The 22,998-nt window shown below is 36.8% G+C and overlaps 1 protein-coding gene across 5 annotated transcripts in view; it reads right to left on the bottom strand.

Moving 5' to 3' along the window:
• Positions 1-1,473: 1,473 nt before the first annotated feature.
• The window catches only part of LOC126248848 (uncharacterized), a 292,144-nt gene continuing 270,619 nt past the window's right edge, over positions 1,474-22,998 (bottom strand). For 4 of the 5 annotated variants that reach the window (XM_049950271.1, XM_049950272.1, XM_049950273.1 and 1 more), the window contains 2 exons: positions 17,145-17,287; positions 1,474-2,796 (listed from right to left, as the gene is read on the bottom strand). In XM_049950271.1, coding sequence (XP_049806228.1) covers positions 2,677-2,796; positions 17,145-17,287 — 263 coding nt within the window. In that variant the 3' untranslated portion in view covers positions 1,474-2,676. Of the gene's footprint in view, positions 2,797-17,144; positions 17,288-22,998 lie in introns of those variants that run through there. The other variant, XR_007545548.1, reaches the window with a different exon arrangement.

The raw sequence follows: 22,998 nt of genomic DNA, 5'->3' as shown, positions 1-22,998 counted from the left end.
ATACAGCCATGGACTAACAGCTCAGAGTATTATTTTAATTGTGATTCTGACTGTTGTTTACAAAGACGTGGTGACTATATTGAAAAGTAGTGTCACGCATCTGTTTCACTTTTATGCGTAGTACAGCATTTAATAAAAGTTACTTGGCCTGCCATAATAAAGTGTAACACTTTTTGAAGTACCCTCATACACTGAAGAGCCAAAGAAACTGGTACACCTGCCTAATATCGTGTAGGGCCCCAGTGAGCAAGCAGAAGCACCGCAACACAACATGACAAGGACTCGACTAGTATCTGAAGTAGTGCTGGATGGCATTGACACCATGCATCCTGCAGAGCTGCCCATAAATCCGTACAATTACGAGGGGGTGGAGATCTCTTCTGAACAGCACATTGCAAGGCATTCCAGATAAGATCAATAATGTTCTTGTCTGGGGAGTCTGGTGGCCAGTGGAAGTGTTTAAATTCAGAAGAGTGTTCCTGGAGTCACTCTGTAGCAGTTTTGGACATGTGTGGTGTCACATTGTCCTGCTGGAATTGCCCAAGTCCGTCGGAATGCACAATGGACATGAATAGATGCAGGTGATCAGACAGGATGCTTGTGTGCATGTCATCTGTCAGAGTCGTATCTAAGACGTGTCAGGAGTCCCATATCACTCCATCTGCACACACCCCACTCCATTACAGAGCCTACACCAACTTGAACAGTCCCCTGCTGACATGCAGGGTCCATGGATTTATAAGGTTGTCTCCATATCCGTACACATCCATCCACTCAATACAATTTATAACAAGACTCATGTTTCCAGTCATCAACAGCCCAATGTCAGTGTTGACGGGCCCAGGTGAGGCATAAAGCTTTGTGTTGTGCAGTCATCCAGGGTACACAAGTGGGCCTTTGGCTCCAAAGGCCCATATTGATGATGTTTTGTTGAATGGTTCACACGCTGACACTTGCTGATGGCCTCGCATTGAAATCTGCAACAATTTGCAGAAGGGTTGCACTTCTGTCGCATCGAGTGATTCTCTTCGGTCCTCGTTCGCCCCATTCTTGCAGGATTTTTTTCCAACCACAATGATGTTCGAGATTTGAAGTTTTACCAGATTCTTGATGTTTATGGTACACTCTTGAAATAGTCATACAGTAAAACTCCCCATTCATTGCTACCTCAGAGATGCTGTGTTCCATTCTTTGGTGCTTCAGTGTATATGTGTTAATTTCAGAAACAACAATCACTGTTCCTTGATTTTCTATAAGTAACACATTCCAAGATCCAAATCTAAGTTCCTGTTTTTTTGCTCTCTTGTTACAGAGCATAAATCCATTAAAACGTTTCTTGCTAGGTTTTTCTGATGGTGATACTTACGCAGTGTGCGGATGTTAGGCACCACACACAATTTCCAACATGGAGGATGAAGGTCAGATTTACTATCAGTGTGAAGAAATGAACAAGTATGGTATTTAATCAGGTATTTATTTTCCGCAATTGCATTACTGTTACAAAGATATAAAAGAACAGGCAAAAACCATCTCAGACACTAATGCTTGAATAGCAACTCATACAGTAATTACTTACAAACAAAAACAACTTTTGTGTTCCATAAAATAAAATTTATCTGTTTTCTTTTGGGTTTTGTATTCAGTTGCTACAACTAGAAGCTTTCCAATTATTCATGTGTATTATTTATATGTTCTTTAGATGAGAGGCATGCATTGTAAGTACACTTGCTTCTTAACCTAAGGATACAATAATTCCATTAAAAAGTGAAGGACTAAACTGCTTAGAAACAAATGCTAACTTAAGTACCCAACTCAAGGCTAATGTAGCTGGAATGTGTTCAATGTCTAAGAAAACACACATTTAACAGTAGAAATGTGTGCATGTGCGCGCGCGCGCTGGTGTGTGTGTGTGAGAGAGAGAGAGAGAGAGAGAGAGAGAGAGAGCAAGAGAGCATATGTGAATAGACATGGCACTAACTGAAATCCTTAAGAACATGCAATTAAGACAAATTACATCAATGATTTTAAAAGTAAGTAGAATGAACATTAGTTATTTGGTGATAATTTTTGCAGTGCCACATTTTATGCCACACTACACAACCGCACTAAGAGACATGCCACCATTTCTCAGTACCACACCTGACATTTTATAATCTCTCAGGAGATGGTTTTTCGCTGGTAATTTAGCATGAAGAACAAGTGTGTAATTCGAACTGTGTCCTCTCTAAAATGTTTATATCTGAACAACATGAAATATTCTGATATTTCACTCTCTGTAAATTCTCCATGCGGAATTAAGAAAGAGACTGACTGATGGTTAATGAACATACAAGAATCTATCGTTGACTATATGTACAATATATAAAGATTTTACATTACGCTCTTAATGTGAATGAAATGTGAAGTATTCCAGTTTCAAATAATCATTCACCAGCAGCTTTCTAACACAAGAATCAGATGTCTGATCTAACTACAAATTTTAATGCTTTTAGTAAGTCACATCGCCATTTAGGGGTGCAGTCATATAGTCTGGAAATGAAACTTGAGTTTTAAGTTTGACAAATATATATAAAGGAACTGAGGTAATCATGGGGAAAAAAACAAATGTTTACACTTCTCAAAAATATTTTAGAGCATATACAAAGCAACAAAGACTAATGCTCATTTTTTGAGGCATCAGGCGTTCTCCGAAAGGTCTGCTGAATCAGTTTTATTATGTAGGGCACTTTTCAGTTCCATAGCCAATTTGTATCCAAGTTCTGGTCGTCTGTCTCTTCCTTCTACCATGCTCTTAACCTGTAAAACAACAACAGATTTAATATAGCATGAAGAAAATGAAATATGAGAAGAGTAAGAAAGTTGCAAGCATTATTTTTCCGTAAGTATGTTATTTTTGTAAACATGATTTTTTTAAATATGTGCATGTTTTTTTCTCTATTTCATTCAAAGTAAATACCATCTGTGCTGTGGATAAGTTACTGTATAGCAATTATTGAAAGAGGCACATTACATGTGGTGGGTGTGGTGTTGTCTGGGATCTAATATCATATGAAGAAATATCAATCACTGACCCATTTTTCAGTTAACCTGAAAGAGACTTGGACATATCTAACATTTATTGGAGTGGAAGCTGTACTGGAAACCAATTACAATCTGTGAACAAAGGGACTGCACAACCAAGCAGATGTAACTGGACCTACAACAGTGAAGTTACGTAAATCTCAATTCCCTTCTTTAATTTTCTCATCAGAGTAGGAAACAGTGACAAAACCAATTATCAGTGACTCTTATTTGTGTGAGAAACTGTTTTGCTGTTAAATTGGAGTCAGGCACTCAGATTCTGACATTCAAGGAAGGACTAAGTAATCAAATCCTTACTGTCAAAAATGAACTAAGTAATCAAGTTGCAATCACGAATTCAAAAATTGTGACATTAGATGACAATCACAAACACAGAATCCAGAGTTCAACTTGCTCATCAAAGAGGAACTGATCTGGAAATAAACTTGTGAGGTGAAATTTCTGATTTAATAAGTAATTTATGTAAAAAAGTTCAATTTGTTACCATTAGTTGCAAAACAAAACTTTGCAATTTAAATGAAAATGTTGTTGGAGTCAAAAAGACCAGCAGTGAAAAAGACCACGAATGTAAGAATAGTGAATCATCTTTCGAGAATTACTTGTTTTATGTTCCAAAACAATTGTGTGATTTGCATGAAGGTATGCTGCAAAAACTTCTTTGAGTCAGGTTGCAATGTTTTGTCTAACATGACAGTGAAAAGTTTTCGTGCATGTGGTAGTTTGCATTCTTTGATTTGCTACAACACTGTAAAGACAATTTTATTCCTGACATGACTGACAATCTTAAAATTAAATTTGTGAAAATATGTTTCGATGGGACTCGATGGGACTGTACTATTGTTGGAAAATTTGTCGTGTACACAGGATTTAATGTATCAAGATTGTGAAAATATTTTCTTAATAAATTTTGGTCAGGATCGGGACAGGTTAGAATTACAAGTTAATTCATCAATTGACCAAGTTACAGGGCCCACACAGGGGGCACGAAAGAATCTTGTAAAACAATTAAAGAAACTTGTTCAATTGCACCAACTTTTTGACAAATTCACACTTTGAAGAGAAGGTTACCTGAAAATGTTCTATTGGTTTTGTGTGTTAGCTGAACAGTTTCTAAATCTCTAGTCAAGTTGTATAGGGCATTGGAAAGAAATAGCAGACCACGAAAGAAGTAACATAAACTGGAATCATAATCAACATATCAATCAGGGTGCTAAAATCACTGAGCAAGTAAACTAAGAGTCGCTCTGTTGGAGGTCCACAATGTGAGAGCAAGGAAAATTAAATTTAAGACATGGACCAATAATCATGGCTGTTATACAAACCAAAATAGTAAAAGGATAAGTACACAAGAGTGGCAGGTTAATAAAATTAGAGTGGACCAAGTGTTCTGGAGTAATTTCCAGCAAAATTGGGTTGAGGAGCAAAGTAAAGTAGAAACAAAGAGTCCTAATTATAAATTACAAGAAGGGGATCTATAAAACTTTTACAATATGGATACGACAAATTTTTTTAAGGAGATTAGTGAAGATAAATTTTTATGAGATCTTTTCTGAAAGTGAAGAGGTAATGGAACATGTGCAGAATGATAAACACATGGTAGATGAAAAAACAGTTAGTACCTGTAATGTAAGCGATGTTCATCATGACGGAGATTTCCAAGTAATTATATAGATGAAAATGTAGATCATTTTCTTGGGTTAAATACAATTTGTAGTGCACCATCCATATTCGTCCAGAAATGCACAGATTAGGAAGTAGAATTCAGCATCACAAACCACAGGCAAGTGTAGACATTGTGACTTACAAAATGCAACATAGCTGGCAAGTGTTGGGAGGCAAGCCGTCCTGTCAAGGTGTGGACACAGCTGACTCATCAGTACCTAAGCAGAAGAACATGGATGCCTTTACACACCTGCAGCTGTAGAAATGTTTACCATATGTGCTGCAAGGCACACTAAAGCTCGAGTGAGTGCAGTCTGAAAGCATACAAATACCGAGCCATTTTGTATTACAGTCACTTTCCTTACCATCACAGTTCTACTATTACAAGGCTGTGAAGCTTGGAGAGCCATCCAGGATGTCATTCGAGAACCACAGTTTGACTCTACAACAGGGCAGTCTTCCCTGAAACCATGGGAGCTGGAGCTGTCACCACACCAGTCTGGAGAAGCAGTTTGCCCGCTATCAAAACGGGACATTGGTCTGAGGCCATTACACCAACTGCTCGCCACCTTCTGGACAGTGCTTGTGGTGTGAGCTGCACCACACTCTTGCAGCCATAGCTAGGAGGCTGCCAGGACCAGAGTTGTCACTGACAGAAGCAGTTGTGTCACGTGCCGTCACTCAGCCAAAGCTGCACCCTGTCAGCATTGCTGGATGACAAGAGACAGGAGGCCACTGGATGCCTCAGCTATGGCACTGCTACCTGTACGAGACCACGGTTGGGAGCTGCAATAAAGCTATTTGGAAACTTTTGACTGTTTGTCTGGCACCGCACATTGTGCCCCTGCACACTTCAGACCCCAGACCGCTACAGTTTTGTTGGAGAAGAAAGAGGCTGATTCTATGTTTTTTTTTTATCGAGTTGACAGAGGTAAGTGAAAACGTGAATGAAGTTGTAAATGAAATGTCTGAATCCATCATATGGACTAAGTCAAATGAAGCACATAGACTAGTTGGTCCAGGTATAGGGAACAAATATGTCTGTAAGTTGTCTGGTTAATCTATAGATTAACATTCTGAAGTTAGTAACAAGAGATTTGTGTGCAAAGTTTTGATAAATGTTGGGAAGATCTATTTAATAACTTAATTTGAGAAAAAATTGCATTTTTGTGCAAAGAACTTTATCTTGATTGAAGAAAAGAGAACTGTAATGAAATCTATGAATCATGTCACAAAAAGGCACAAATGAATGAAGATTTGATTATATTCTTTGATAACTTGTCCAATGATAAGAATAGTGTAAGTGACAGTTCTGATTCAGAAATTGATTAGATGAACAAGTTTAGTGACTTGACCAGAAGAAAGAACAAAGGTATCCAAAATAGTAAGGTTATGTTACTTACGTAAATTGGAGTTTATTCAGGCAGCACAATTTCTGGAATATCAGAACCTTTGAGTAATAAAATTACAATAAGAACTACATTGAACTGGCAGTGGTAGAAAATAGGTTGTCATTTATGAAAGAGAGAAATTATGTAGTAGAAGACAATACAAAACTAGAAGTTGAAGGAGAAGAGTTACTGAAAACTAAACATAAACAACTCTCATGGATTGGGCCTTGGGCCTGTTCCAACTGGCCGACTGTTGCCTGCAAGGCAGTATGAGGAGTGATTTATAATGGTGGAAAATGTGATAAGCATGTTGTCAATCCTTCCAGCAGTTATTGCCAGTGGATGAATCCTGATGGTGCTATAGCTCCTTTATTCAGGGAGCTCCTCACTCAGCCTCAAAAGGCCAAGTGAAGCCTGTTCCACACCTCCTTACGTCAGAAAAAACCAAGGAAGTATGGTGAACGGAACCTGGGTCCTTCCAGACAGCGATGCAGACCATTCAGTTATGGAAATGATCACATGAACTATTGCGGAAGAGTATCTGAAACTGTAGGGGTGAATTATGAACAAAAGAATGAGCTCAAAGGTTTGTTATGGCAATATACGGACACTAGGTACTGTACAGAATTTTGAATGTGTACCGAATGTGAAACCTCATAAGCCATTTTTATAAAACCATGTAATGTACTATTTACAAGAAGACCAGCTGTTGGAAATGAGTTGCAAAAGATGTGAAGGCATGGTATAATAAAAGAAGTACCACTGATTATAATAATATTTCAGTAGTTGTGGCAAAATGTGATGGAGGTGTGAGACTTGCCTTTGATTCCAAGCATTTCAAAAAAATCATACATCAGAAAATTACCATCCTGAAAATAGAAATGAGTTATTACCTAAGTTTGAGTTTATTAAGTTGGTAAATTTCATCAGCATTGCATTGTGTCCTTTGGTTTAAATGTTTCTGCGGCAGAGTACATCAAAATCTTGGATCATGTTTTAAGCCATGAATTGTCTTCTTAATTAACCATAAATGTTGATGACACTTGGCTTAGCAGTCACTGTTTTAATGAGCATTATTTATTATTATAAGATAATGAGCTAAAATTTTTGGACATTGTGTGACTGAAAAAGGTATATTGCCAGACTTTGACAAAATTAAAGCCATCACTGAGTTTCCAGTACCTAGAAATAAGAAACAATCAAAGTCCTTCTTTGCCATGTGTGGATATTATAAAAATGCATTAGTAGTGATGTTGCCAGACCTTGACAAAATTAAAGCCTCGGAATAAGAAACAATCAAAGTCCTTCTTTGCCATTTGTGGATATTATAGGAAGTGCATTAGTAGTCTAAGTATGAATGCTCCTTTTTGCATGACTTTTTAAAAAAGAATTCTGGTTGGGTATGGGATCAAGAGTGGCAAGAAAATTTGAATTTTATAAAACGTGTTCTGTGTAACTGCAACATTGTGGACAGACCACATTTATCCTTGTGATCTTATCTATCTTGTGATGGTAGTGACTAAGGTCTTGGTGCATATCTACTTCAGATAAAACTGTGAATGAGAATGATAAACACCAGTCAATTGCTATTGCTATTAGGATGTTCCAAAAACATGAAAGAAATTACACTGTAACTGCAAACGAATTGCTAGCTGCACATTACATTGACCTTTTACTAAATTTAAAAATTACCTGTCAGGGCACAAAACAACTGTGTAATCAGACCACATGGCCTTACTTTACTTACAAGAATGCAAACTGTATTATAACAGGTTAACCAGTACAATTTGACTATGAAATTAGGTATGCTAAGGGATCTGAAAATCTACTTGCAGATGCACTGTCTCGGTTGCCTAAACAAGGGGACAAAAACAGTACTGAGGAGGAGGAGGAGGAGGAAGACAAAAGGGATTGAAGATGAAAAAGTGATAGAGACCTTATGTAATAACATTCATAACAACCAGAATTATGGTGATAATTGAAGACTACTGACGAGTTGTGCTGGCACAAGGGATTCTGACAAAGTTGATGAATATGACAAAATACACAAGGGAATTCTACTTTGAAGAACCAGTTTAGACTCATATAACTGAAAACTGTGATGGCCAGAACAGTATGTTGGCAGACTTATTACGGACACTCATGAAAGTTACGGTGTTCAAAATTGCTTATATAAGTTACAAGAAAGTATATACTTTTACAATATGGCAAAAAGGGTCAGAAAACAATTTCAACCTGTGACAGATGTCAATTTGTGAAGGTAAGTGTAACAGAACTTGTCATGGATACATGCGGAAAATACTTCCAGAAAACCTTTTTAGGAAAGCCACAAGTGTAGCAGTGGTTCTGAAAATAGAAAAGGATTACTTTATGCACTGAAATTAGAAAAATATAACTTTATGGAGACACTGCACTACTGAAAAGGTATACTGTTGGACAAAATTAGAACCACTGCAGAGTTTCCGGTACCAAAACCAATGAGCAGCAATGTCTGATAATGGATAACAATTTGTCTCAATATCATGGAAGCCACTGACTCAGAGATCAGGAATAAAAATCATTTTAATATCTGCTTATCATCTACCCAGTAATCTTGCAGGGAGCTGCCTGAGACAAACTGGTAGGTTGTGCAGGACTTAATGCAGTCACAAATACGCATCCTGGAGTGAACACTTATCCAACTTTGAAGATGAGATGAACAGTTTGCAAGATTCCTTCACAAGCTCTTCACCATAAATGAAATACTATCTGACTAAAAAAGTGGCTAATCTTATGGATGATCTCATTGAAATTCCAAACGTAAACCTATTTCAGCACAAGGAATAGAAGTCATTGTAAGAGAAGTAATGAAGAAACCAGGTGAAACACAAAGAAGGAGACATGATGCTAAGGTTAAAATAACACAGTTAAATGTAGGAGACATGGTTTTAGGCTCAAGAGAGACAGCCGAGTTGAAGAAATTTTTTGACAGTTACATAGATCAATCTGAGATATTTACCCAAAATCTAGAAAGCTGTTTGGATTAAAGACTTTTACTGAACTGAAACCACACATTCGGAGTGTTTAAAAAGTTGATGATTACATAAACTTAGGCTGCAATTTTTGCTATTCACCTAAAGGAAAACTTCTCACTAAAAAATCTTGTCAAATGTTAATTACAGTTACTCTATTGTTTACAAACATCCTTGAATGTAGGTGTAAAGATACATTGTTCCACATTACATCAACAATTGGTGTTCTGTATGGATTTTGTCATATTCAACAGAAAACCTCAGGGGAACATACACACTTTGTACATTTTGTGTCATGGCAAGCACAGAGCTTCAGCTGTTGTGGCACTATCCAAGGAGCCAATATTTGATTTCTGGCTGCGTCAGAGATTTTCTTCACTTGTGGACTGGGTGTTGTGTTCTCTTCATCATCATTTCATCCTCATCAACCAACATGCAAGTCATCGAAGTGGCGCCAAGTAAAAAAGACTTGCATGCACCTTGTAACCGATCCGCCCGACATGAGGCCCTAGTCACACACACATTTCGCATTACTATATCCTGTCAGTCTACTGACATTAATTCCTTCTATAAATACTATTCTTTTCTATTAGTTAGTAATTCTTAATTATGTTAATTTATGCTCAGACTTGCACTATTTTATTACAAAACATAAAACCATACATGAAATTACAAAAATTGAGAAAGATACACATTACATCTTTCTACTGAGAGACCCATGTACCACTGAATAGAATTTTGAATATCCAAATGTTATGAAGCTACTACGATTTTACTGCATTATGAAAACTAATGATTTTCTGATCCTTTTAATGCAATAGAGATGACATTTATTATTACCTTGAACATTAAATATAAAATATTTGTGTATACTCTGTGAGATATTAGGAAATGGGATCTGACATCTGTAACTTGATCTTGACACTATGTGATTACATGCTCTTGGCTCTGCTGTATAAAAATACATACATTACGTTCACTTTGAAATATTTATGAACTACACTGACTGAATATTACTGTTGTATGTGAGGGACTGTAGAAACTACAGTTAATGAGATTTACAGTTTTTACTTGAACCTGTTATTACTTGTATTTTCAATATTTTCACTATGTGCTGATATGATATGTCAGTGTATTTAGTTACATGGTATATGCTTTATTTTGTGTAGGCCTTTTTATATTTTCTCATCAATCGGTATACTTCTATACACATTGTCTGTGGGACAGCTTGTATTTTCTCTTTATCTCAATCAAAACTGATCATAGATATAGGGTAAAATAATTAATATCATTAGCTTTACAAAATGTCTTGAGATGTCAATTATTCATGCATAACTATCTTCTTATGATACTTGTGTCACCTTACAAATCTTTTGATTTGTCACTGTTATTTATTTATTTATTTTGTACTGTCGCCGGTCTTTTGACACACACCTGGGTCTTGGTTTATCTTATGTTACTTGTGTCACCATACAAATCCTTTGATTTGTCACTGTTATTTATTTATTTTGTACTGTCGCCGGTCTTTTGACATGCACCTGGGTCTTGATTTAATATATTATGGTGTGTACTTTAAAATAATATTTATGTTAACTTACTAGATGGAAGTAAGGACGTCAGAAACTTACTAATGCAATGAATGAAAAACTTTATGGGGAAAGAACAAAAGTTGTGTTAAAACTAGTGAGACAATTGTCATGATAATGTTCTTTAAGAAGTGTTACATTGATAGTTGGAAAAAAACTGTAAAATTAGGGGGAAAATGTTCTTTCAAGTCAGACCACATGGTGTGACAAATGGAAATCATCAAATGAAGTAAACTACGAATGTTCTTGCCATGATCTCATTACAGCAAAGATGAATATTTAAGTTGCAACATTTATGATACTCTAATGGATGGTTATGTAGTGAATATTAATGTGGTAATTTCATGATGTTCTCAGGTAATTGTAAGAAGTGAGGAATATAATGTAGCATATGGATTTTTAATGAATTATTATGTGCTAGAGTTTAGAGCTCTATTATAATGATGAGGATGTTTAAACTTAAAATGTTATATGGATGAATATTGTGTGATAATGATGAGGACAGATGTTGCAATGAATTGCACTGTATTCATTAAATTACGTGGAATGTAATTACAGAGAAGTAATGGCAATATTGTAACCAGGTAAAGGTCTCTTCATTGATGAGAGCAAATGTAGTAGGCTGACTGTACTTCCGACGGTACTATAAGGGAAAAGAATTGTACTGCATAGGTGAGTGTGTTTACATTGTCCATCCAAGACTCAGGCCTTAGCAGTGAGTTTACATTTCACGGCATGTGGTTGCAGCAGTAGCGGTTATAAAGTTAAGTACTGTCAAAGTTATTTGTGCACTGTATTCGAATATTAAATTTAGTAGTTTTCAATCATTTATCCAAATATTAACATTTTGTTTACATTTCGTAGAGTGCAGCTGCAGATGTAGCGGTTTGTTCTGACAAAGTTGTTTGTGCACTGTTATACAGTTATTAAATTTAGTAATTTTCAACAGTGTCTCATGGTGTTTGTGGCGAAATAATGGTTTAATAAACTTTTGGAAATGTTCACCCATTGTGTTTTTTAGAGTTGTCTTTGCGATGAAGTCAATTTAGCAAATTACGTGCGGTAGTTTTCAGCTGGTGTTTCTTGTTGTTTGTACTGAAACATTTCAGTAAGGTTTTTATTCACTGTTTTCATTTCACTGAGTGTTCCAGTGGCAGCTTGAATTTTTGGTTTTAGGTAAGAAATTGTGTGATGTTTTTGTGGTATTGGTATAAGTTGTGGTTTGCTAGTATTAATAAAAGTTGTTGCTTTCTTAGTATAGAGAGAATTTCGAGGCCACAATTTTTAGTTCTTTAAATAGTTTTACTGTTGTAATTGAACTCCGGTAATGTAGACATTTAGATTTTTCAGTAACTGCTCAAAACTTTACCATTACCATGAGTGAGAAGTAGGTTTGTGAGTAGTGGGTTACATTGTGGGATCTGTTCAAAAAATTTTCACTGGGGGAGGGGGGGGGGGTGGATGCAGTGGGAAAGCCAGTGGGCAGTCTAGCGAGATTCTCTCCTGGGAATGCAGAATCTGTAACAGAAATAAGTTGATAGAGGAGCAGAAGTGTAAGATCTGTGCCCTTCAATTCAGTTACAAGACACAACGGAGGAACTATATAGGTTGAGGAGATCGAAGGGTGCTGAGGAATGTGAACTGGCACTTGGTGAGGAGGAGATGTTGACAGTTGTACTTTGCATATATGCAATGGATTTGGATAGAGGTCCAACTGTCAGTGTTGAGTGGAGAGGAGCCTCTTGTAACTGTAGGTGTGGGAAACACGCAGTAGTCCTCAGCAGTCAGGAAACCTAAGTTAGTTGCAAATTCTAACAGAAAGAAGAAGGTTATCAGGAGCACCACTTAAATAATTTGAAAATTCAGAGGCTTCCTTTATCAAGATACAGATTAGCTGGCTGTTTTTCAAGAAGTTCTTTGTGGAGTGTGGGAGTGGCCACATACATAAAAAAACAGTATCCCATTTGAGTCCACAGATATATCATGGCACTGTACTGAATAGATATTTGAATGTTGTGCAGGGGCAGTTGAATTTAATGAATCTAAACTTCTAACTGTTGTTGTTTATAGGTCCCCTAACTCTGACTTCAGAGCATTTCTGCTCAAGCTAGAGAAGGTTCTTGGTTCACTTTATGGGAAGTAACAAAAATTAGTTATATGTGGTGACTTCAATATTAATTTTGTATATGACTGTGCAAGAAGAAGGATGCTGGTAGATCTCCGAAACTCATATGTATTTTTTCCAACCAGGGTGCAGGGAACAGTAGCACAGCCATAGACAATATCTTTTTTCATTCTTCATTACTAGATGGGCATTCTGTTAGTATAAGGGTGAATGGCCTTTCAGACCATGATGCACAAATTTTAACACTAAAAGGCTTTTGTACTCAAACATTACATACAATTACGAACTTCGTAGCAAAGCTAATCCAATGGCAATAGAGAATTTTTTAAACCTCATTAAGGAACAAGAATGGCAGGATGTTTATAGTGCCAATAACATAGACAACAAATCTAATACTTTCCTTAACACATTTCTCATGTCTTTGAGAGTTGTTTTTCATTAGAACTTTCTAAACAGGGTACCAGCAGTAAAAGACAGCCTGGGTGGTTGACTAGTGAGATAAGGATATCATGTAGAACAAAGCAGGAATTATATCAAAATTTTAGAAGTAATCAGAATGTAGCTATAGTAGCGCATTGCAAACAGTATTGTATGATGATTAAAAATATTATTAGGAAGGCAAAGAGTAAGTGATATACAAACAGAATAGATAATTCACAGATTAAAATTAAAACTATATGGTCAGTTGTGAAAGAAGTGCGTGGTCAGCAGCACAAGGTCAACAATATAAAGTCAGTTAGTAGTAAATAAATTTCTGTTACTCATAAGTCAGATATATGTACAGTATTTAACAATAATTTTCTGAACATTGCTGGTGAATTAAATAAAAACTTAGTTTCTACAGGGAATCATATAACCCTCTTGGAAAATGCCTTTCTGAGATTGATGTCTGAAATACTCGTCTGTGATACTGACAAGGGGGAGATTGAGTCATTAATTAAATCACTGAAAACTAAGGACTCTTATGGATATGATGGAGTGCCTACCAGAATACTAAAGTATTGTGCTGCACATGATAGCCCTGTACTTAGCTATATTTGTAATTTTTCCTTTACGAATGGTAAGTTTCCTGAACGATTAAAGTATTCAGTAGTAAAGCTGCTTTATAATGAGGGAGAAAGAGATAATGTAGAAAATTTAGGACCTACTTCTATGCTATCATTATTTGCTGAAGTTACTGAAAAGGCTGTGTATAAGGATACTTGATCATTTTGTATCACATAATTTGCTATCAAATGTACATGTTGGCTTTAGAAGTGGTTTAATAACTGCAAATGCTATATAGTCTTTTCTCTGTCAGTACTGGATGGATGAAACAAAAGGTTTCGAACGCTAGGCATATTTGATTGCGTCGATCACAAAATATTCCTCCAAAAGATGGACCGTTACGGAATTTGGGGAGTAGCTGACAATTGGTTAACCTCTTACTTTAACAACAGACAGCAAAAGGTCGTTATTCACAGTATTGAGAATGGCTGTGATGTGGGGTCTGAGTGGGGTACAGTAAAATGAGGGGTGCCTCAGGGCTCAGTGTTGGGGCCACTCCTGTTCCTTATATGCCTTCTAGTATCACAGGTAAATGTAAAATATTTCTGTTTGCTAATGACACTAGTTTGGAAGTAAAGGATGTTGTGTGCAACACTGGCTCTGTTTCAAATAGTGCAGTTTATGACATAAGTTCATGGTTTGCAGAAAATAAATTAACGGTAAATCAAAGTACCACTCAGTTTTTACAGTTTCTAACATGCAATTCAACATAAATATGATTAGTGAAACTGAACAGTTCAAATTTCTAGGTGTTAAGATAGATAGTAAACTGTCGTGGAAAGCCCAAGATCAGGACCTTGTTCAAAAACTTTATGCTGCCATTTTTACTATTCGAATGGTATCTGAAGTAAGCGATTGTTCGATGGAAAAATTAATCTACTTTGCTTATTTGCATTCACTTATATCATATGGTATTATATTTTGGGGTAACTCTTCCCATTCTCAAAGGATATTTTTGGGTCAGAGATAGACAGTTCGGACAATAAGAGGTGTATGTTCGTGAATCTCTTGTCAACCCCTGTTCACTAGTCTGCGTATTCTGACATTGGCCTCTCAATATATACATTCCTTACTGCCATTTCTTGTTAACAATATCAGCTTATTCCCAAGAATTAGCAGCTTTCACTCAGTTAATACTAGACAGAAATCCAATCTGCATCTGGATCGCACTTCCATGAATCTTGTGCAGAAAGGTGTGCAGCATACTTCTGCATCCATTTTCAAGAAGCTATGACAAGAATTCAAAAATCTTAGCAGTAATCCATGTACTTTCAAATCGAAACTGAAGGGATTCCTCATGGGTCACTCCTATTCCATTGAGGAGTTCCATGAAAAATTAAGCTGATTCCTATGTCATATTGTTGATTGCATTTACTTAATCTTATGGCTTGTCTGTTTTTGGGTCCATAAACATTTTATTTTATCTGCTATTACTTTTATGTGGTACTTTCATGTACTGACACATTCCATGACCTTGGAGATTTGCTCCTCAATTTTGTCCTATGGAACTAGACATGTAACATAAAAAAAATCTGATAATTTCACTGTGACAAATATGTGTGATACTGTGTTGATGGGAACAGTTTGAAAAAAACAACTAATAATGTTAAAATCCTAAAATAAGCAGAAACAAATTAAGGCAAATATAAATGATGATTATAATGAAGAATGTAGAAAAGGTATGTGGGGGTGATATTACTGAAAAATATGAAAAAGCTTTGCTAAATTAAATTTACTGTACATGAACAGATTACACATATGTAGAATGACACACTTAAATTATTAGAAGTCATATTATGACATATTTCAGTGAACTGGTATGGTTCTTTCCACTTATCTGTTAGTGTACATACCAACTTTTGACATTTTGTGATGCTATTTTGTTGTATATAGAATGTATGTGTACTTGTAGTTGTTATTTGAACATGTAGTACAATATATTTTAAAGATATTTCTTGCTTGATATAGGTGCTTATCAACATTGATTAATATTGACACTTGTACACGTGTTGAATGTGTGGTACATAACGTAGAAATGTAATAATCTGCTATACAGCAAATGATTTGAGTGTCCACTCAGTTGTGATTGCATTTGTCAAATAGATAAATAATGTTGAACATCCACTAAATTGTGACTGCATTTGTCAAACAGGCAGATAATGTTGAAGATGGCCATTCCTTGACACATGAAAATATGTTAGGAACAGTCATGAGACTGGAAAGGTTAGATGAAACTTAGTTGTGGGCAGCAAATCCCACAAAATACTAATGTAAAGAATCTTCAATGCTGTACTGCACAGATTAAAATTAGATGTTGAATTATAAACAATTTAGCAAAAGGTGTAAACCTAACAGAGTGCTGTAAAGGAAAGGAATTATGATTTATCTGAGACTACCTACCTTCATATATGAAACTTGCTTTAGTGTAATAATTAATAAAACAATGTGTGTCTTCCTGTTGATTAAGTTGTTTACTGTTAAGAAATCTCACCTCAAATTCTATAACCTGTTTGTCTATCAATTTTTAACACTACCATTTCAGTTACTTGTTTTTATTATGTGTATATTTTGTCATGTGATAGGGAACTGTGACTCTGTGTAGAACAATTTGTTGGTGACTTGACAAAGTAAAATACTATTACAATTATACTTGATTTGATGGACATTATGATGGAGTTTTAATGAAGGAAAAGACAACAGAATGAAGGTTAATGACCATGATGGTTGGTAAAGGAGCAATCAGAAGAACCAGTTATGAGTGAAGACAAGAATACATCTGCTGTAAACATTTTCACTTCTAACGTACTAAAGAATTTTTTAAGGTAGAGGTAGGCAGTGAAAGTTGTAGGACATGTGAGCAATTAAAAATAATATTAATGTGGAAGTTCTATTAGTACTGCAATCAGTAATCAGAGAAATTAAGAATACATAAGATATGATGATGAAACTGTTTTGTTTGGTAGTTACTGACAGTACTGGAGGTAGTACCTTTTCTACATACAAGCAATACCTGCAGACATTGTTGTACCCCTGGGAAGAGTTAACGAAGTCAACATCACGAAAATCATTTCCCAGTTTCATTCAAAATAACTAACATCCTTGCTGTGGACAAGTTATTATATTGACACTATTGATGGAGGCATGTTACAACAGGAAACATGTTAAAAAAAGAAGGGGAGGAGGTAGGTTGTTACCCTGATGACCTAATGTTCCATATAAAAAAATATTCAGTAAAACTTACCTGAGTAGAGTTCACAATGACACCATTGTTTGATGTGACTGTGTTTCTAGTCTTCTCAATATCTCTCAGATCAACTCCACGACAACAGTCATCAATCAGAATAGTTCGGTATCCAATAGCTAATGAATCAGCGGCTGTTGCCCCTTTAACACAGAAAGGTAAACATGTCGCTAAAAATGTGATTAACTGAGAAGTAAATAGGTGACTTCTCAAAAGACAAATCAATAAACAAATGACAACTTCCCTATCAAATATTTGTAGAACTCCAACAAACACATGTCTGCCAAATGTATCCCAAATTAATAACAAAGGAAAATATTTCAATTACTGGAAATGTTTAAGCCTTGCATTTGCTCCTAATAACATACTGTACAATTGATGAGATAAATACTGAAGTGTTCTCTCTTCAAATTCAATTGTCCTAGAGGACAAATGCCATAAACATCCAATATGATCAATGATGAAAAAGTCCTGTACAATACTTGACACATCAGTCATTACTGCAGTTTTTGTACCTGCAGTTCTTCATGTGAAAACTGCCTTGTCGTATCGAGCAGCACAAATAGGCTACACAAAATGACTGATATAGTTCATTATGAAACAAAACATTTGCATAGCAATATGAAAATTGTCATTAGGTTATATTTTTTTCCAAATTTTAAAGTTCATAAAAATAAATTGAAGTCCTTTGTATATTATTTGCTGTCATTTTCATTATATCAAATTGCTTTGGCACAAGTTCACACTTGGATGTCGGGGAAGTTTTGAAAAGTGTAAGGATGTCCTCAAGGTGTATATTTTCTTTAATTGACAAGCTCTCACATTCACATTCAACATAAGGTGTACTAACTGATTGTTACTGTCTTCACTATAATGATAAGTACCACTGTCACTGACACTGAAATGTGCAAGTTGGTACTTCAGTTATTTTCACTCTATTATCTCCTGTGTTATTCTATTTATTACGCCAAAAAGTAGAAAAGAAGGAAGAAATTAAACTGCAGGTGGCATCAGGCAGATGTGGTGACTCAGGTATGCAGCAGAAAGAAACAATGAACACTGAAGGTTGATTGCGTACACGAGCATACATTGCTACAATGGTGCCAATCACTGGGCACAAGTTACACATTCAACAAGATGTCAACTGAGAGAGAGAGAGAGATTCATTAGCTCTTGTTACTTACAGCAACAAGCTTTATCTTGGATGGAATAACACCTTTCAGAGACTTAACTGCAACAAACCGTAAAGCAAACACAGCAGAATGAGGCCTGCCAAAACTAGTAAGGAGCAGACCATGTTCAGGCATAACAAACAGTCTCACATATTCACCTCCTGCCCATCTCCATAAATATTGCAGTTCTCCAGGTCTGAATTCAGTTGCTCATTTGGATGAATGGTGTTCATACCGAAGCACTCAGTTCAATAATTATTGTAGTGTAGTGACATCCAAGTATTAGATGTTCCAGCACTTCTCGTGAACATACTGCTTGCTGTTCCCAAGATGGCAACATCCAAGTAACCATGACCTGCTGCTTGTGGGACTTCACACTGTCTGCCACTTACCACATCACCAATGTGACTGAGGGTACCGTTATGCTTATCACACTAATATCATCATCACATCTGGGTGAGAGGGTCATCCTGTGCCTCTGTTCCTGATCACGCTGCAGGCACTTCCAGATGCCTAGAGCCTACCTGCATGGTGTGGTCATGATCAGCTGATGATAAATCGTCATGATGTGGAATGAGTCATTTTACATTAATATTGCAAATTAAGTTGTACATCTATCTGTACTCTAAACATCACCATATAATTATCCCCCCCCCCTCCTCCTCCTGAAATGAAAACAAGATATACAGACTGAGTCAGCAATTCCTACCTACCACCTTTTACACATAACAAACATAGAAATTCTTCTACAGAACATTAGTTGTCAAGGATAAACTTTTTCAATTTACTTTCAAATTTTACCTTGCTGTCTGTTAGACATTATATGTCACTGAGTGAGTGGTCAAAAATTTTTACTGCAGCATTGTGCACCCCTTTCTGTGCTAAAGACAACCTTAATGTTGAGTAATGAATGTCATTTTTCCTTCTATTATTGTAATTATGTACCTCATTGTTTCTTTTGAACTGAAGTGGATTATTTACAACAAACTTCATGAGGGAATAAATATACTGTGAGACAGTTGTCAGAATGCCTAACTCCTTAAACAGATGTCTACAAGATGATCATGGGTGAGCACCACATATTATTCTTACAGCACGTTTTTGGGCAATGAAGACCTTCTTTCTTAAAGATGAGTAACCCCAGAACATTATTCCATATGACATTACTGAATGAAAATAAGCAAAGTACGTCAACTTACTGATTTCTCTCTCCCCAAAATTTGCTGTGATTCTAAGTGCAAATGTGGCTGAACTCAGTTGTTTTAGGAATTTCAAAACGTGTTTTTCCCAATTTAAATTCTCATCAATATGGACACCTAAGAATTCTGAAGTTTCCGCCCTAGGTATTATTTCTTCACCATGCATTACACTTATTGCAGTACCCCTAGAGGTGCAGAACTGAATATGACGTGTCTCTGTAAAATTCAGGGTGAGACCATTCACAGAAAACCAGTCAATGATACCTTTGACAGCTTTGTTCATCAAATCTTCTATGTCTGTATGTATACTGGGGGTGATTACAGTACTGGTGTCATCTGCAAACAGAACTAATTGTGCTTGTTGTACATTAGACGGTAGATCATTTACATATATGAGAAACAGTAGTGGACCTAAGATTGAGCCTTGGGGAACCCCGTATGTGATTTCTCCCCAGTCAGAATTATGTCCCTGGATTCTTTTAGGTGAATTACTACTACATCCCAATGGGCCACTGTGGGTCATCATCATCTTCTGGAGCAGGATCAAAGATGCCTCTGTTCTTGGTCATCGCTGCAGGCACTTCCGGTGCCAAGAGTCTACCTGTATGGTGTGGTCACGATCAGCTGATTACATGACTTCTGACAGCGCAGTACAACCCCAATGGGCCACTGTGGGTCATTATCATCTTCTGGAACAGGATCAAGGAGGCTCTACCACAGTGTGGGAGCATAATTTCAAGCTATGGCTTCGCCCGCAGACTAACAGCCCACACCACTTTCACCAAAATGTTGGTGCAGTGGCCTTGGCAGCCAGCTGAGCTGACAAATGGAGTCAGGAGGATTTCACCGTGTCACTGGCATGAGATGTCAGTCAAGGCTGACAAGAAGATTCAGAATTATAAATGTGAATGAATAAATGTTAACTTGCTAACCATGCTTTACTAGTGCCAAAAGACACTTCACAGGTTTCACAACATCATTCAGATAACACAGAGGTTTCTGTGCTTGGAACTCCTACAAATTAGAGTCAGAAGTAGTTCTTCGGCGAGGTCTATACAACATTGATGTCCTGGAGTGATTGACAAACCAGGAAATGATGTTGCAGTGTCAGCAACAGCTATCTGACATCTCAAACAGTCTCTACAAAATTCAGCTACAACCACAATGTGCTTAATCTGAAGAACATTTTCTACTGGCCCTTTTATATTGTCATTTTGTTATGGCCAGAACTGGATGTAGAGATTGGCATGCAATGTGGAAAGTGACTTTTGTCAAACCTGAAGAACCGGTAGATCTTGTCACGATTTAGAGGTAATTGTACGGAAATTTATTTGGTACCTGTGAGATGTGAAAGCTGTAGTTTAATTGGGCATTGTGTAGCATATAGTAGAATGGAACCAGTAACTTGCTCCAGATGTTATGGTCATGCAGCACATGATTGTACAAAGTGTTATTGGGCAACGATCAGGCGTATAGATTACTCAATATTATTTGTATACGTTTTGGGTGTGATTATGTCTATTGATTTTTGCTATTGCTTTCAAACGAGGAAGTGTTTAGTTCATATTAGATTTGCAAGTGCAAAAGTAGTAATACACTGCACAGAGATGCTGGAAACACTGTCAGCTAATACAAATAATACTGTAGCCATTCCAATGGAGTAGGCATCAAAATTGTGAGAGGATAATACTCAGCAGAGGTTGATTACTGATGAGTTATGCAAGCAACTAGAAGTCACGTTCAGATGATGTTAAGGCAACAGTGAGTGTACTCTCCTCCTCCACAGATCCTTCAGTAGCTAACCTAATAACACCCTTCTCTGGTAAAACAACAGAGGACATAGCAGTGTTCATAAATGGTGTTTTAGCCACAGCCGAACTGAGTAATTGTTCAGATGAAATGAGTTTGCAGATGGCAAATCTACTTCTAACGGGTGAGGCTAAAACATATGTGATGTATCAGGAAACACTTAACAAAACTCACACATTTGAACAATTAGCAGACAGTTTATGGCAGAGATATTGTAAACTGAACAGCACTAGATTTTTTATAGAGAAGTTGAGCAGATTAGTGCAGAAGGCCAGTTAAAGTGTCAAAGCCTTTTCTGACAGAATTTGAAAACTGAATGTGCAAAAATTTGAGTTGACACAAAATCCAGAAGCAATTCACTCATGCACAGAGAAGTGGAAAATAGGGCTCCAGACATCTTTCTATGGGGAATTCCAACAGAATTTACACGTAGAATCAGTACAGGATATCTGGATGATTTATTGCAGCAGTTTGCTTTGTCACACACTTACAGTAAATCGACACTGTTACAAAAGTATGCAATAATCGAATAATCTTTGCTTCTGAAAAAGAATGTTACTGATGTGGGAAAAGAGGACATCTGAAGGCACAACGTCGCCAGCCACAGTGTTATGGCTGTGAACACTTTGGCCACAAGGAAACAAATGTAGACACAAGAAACAGGTTAAATGAAACAAACAGAAGCAGGAGTTAAAATACAAGTGGGAATGTTTCGTCCATCACGAAACATTCGCAGTAAACCATAATCTGCAAATACATGCACAAAAATGGTTTGCTGCTTAATGGGCTTAATCAACACATGTGTAGGTCATTAGTCTAGACCTCGTGGACAGGAGCACAAACATTCCAAGGTACAAATTATGTGGAGTAGGAATTAATGACACGGAATCATTTCAGCTTTAAGGTAGGAACTAAAGAGTTATGTGAGCACATGTAAGTGTTGCCAACTGTCAGACAGGGACATTGTGTGGTTCTCAGACTTGACTTCCTGGACAGACATCATGCCAGAGTTAATGTTTGGTAATGTGGGGTTGAACTTAAAAGGGAATTCATTTTCAATGGGTGTAACAACTGCCAGACTTCTAAGGTATCACCAACCACCAACTGTACTGTGAAAAGGTGCATTAAAGACAGTTTCGCATGAGAAGGTACTTGCACGTACAGGCAAGTCAATTTGGGTAACCATGGATGTTGACTTAACACAAAGGGTATTATGTGTGGTTGAGCCCCTGCAGAAGATGAGGCATTAGATGGAAGGCATTGTTTTATATGAAGAAGTGTAGAGTGCATAAGCAATGTAAATGGTGAATTTGTGGTTCTGGTAAACCTGGATCATTTTGAGATGGTCAGTGTGAGTCTCTCGAAAGGATTAATAGAAGAAACTTTAGAGATACTCAATGAGGATGACATGGATAGATCAACAGATAATCACAGCCTCAAGCAAACCGTCAATGCATCTGCACTAGTGCCTGGGTTCTTCACTTGAAAGACAGTGAATGGCGAGATATTGAAACTTTGTCGTTAGAATACTCAGACTTGTTTATGTCACATCGTCCATTGCCAGCAACACCCGGAACACAACATTGCATTCCAACAGGTGGTAACACACCAATCTACAAGAAGCTATATACAATATCACAGCACCTACAACCACTGGAAGACGAATAATGTTTC

The sequence above is a fragment of the Schistocerca nitens genome, chromosome 3 (assembly GCF_023898315.1).
Source record: "Schistocerca nitens isolate TAMUIC-IGC-003100 chromosome 3, iqSchNite1.1, whole genome shotgun sequence".
NCBI lineage: Eukaryota > Metazoa > Arthropoda > Insecta > Orthoptera > Acrididae > Schistocerca > Schistocerca nitens.
The sequence above is the reverse complement of the archived record's forward strand: the minus strand, read 5'-3'. Positions and strand labels throughout refer to the sequence as shown.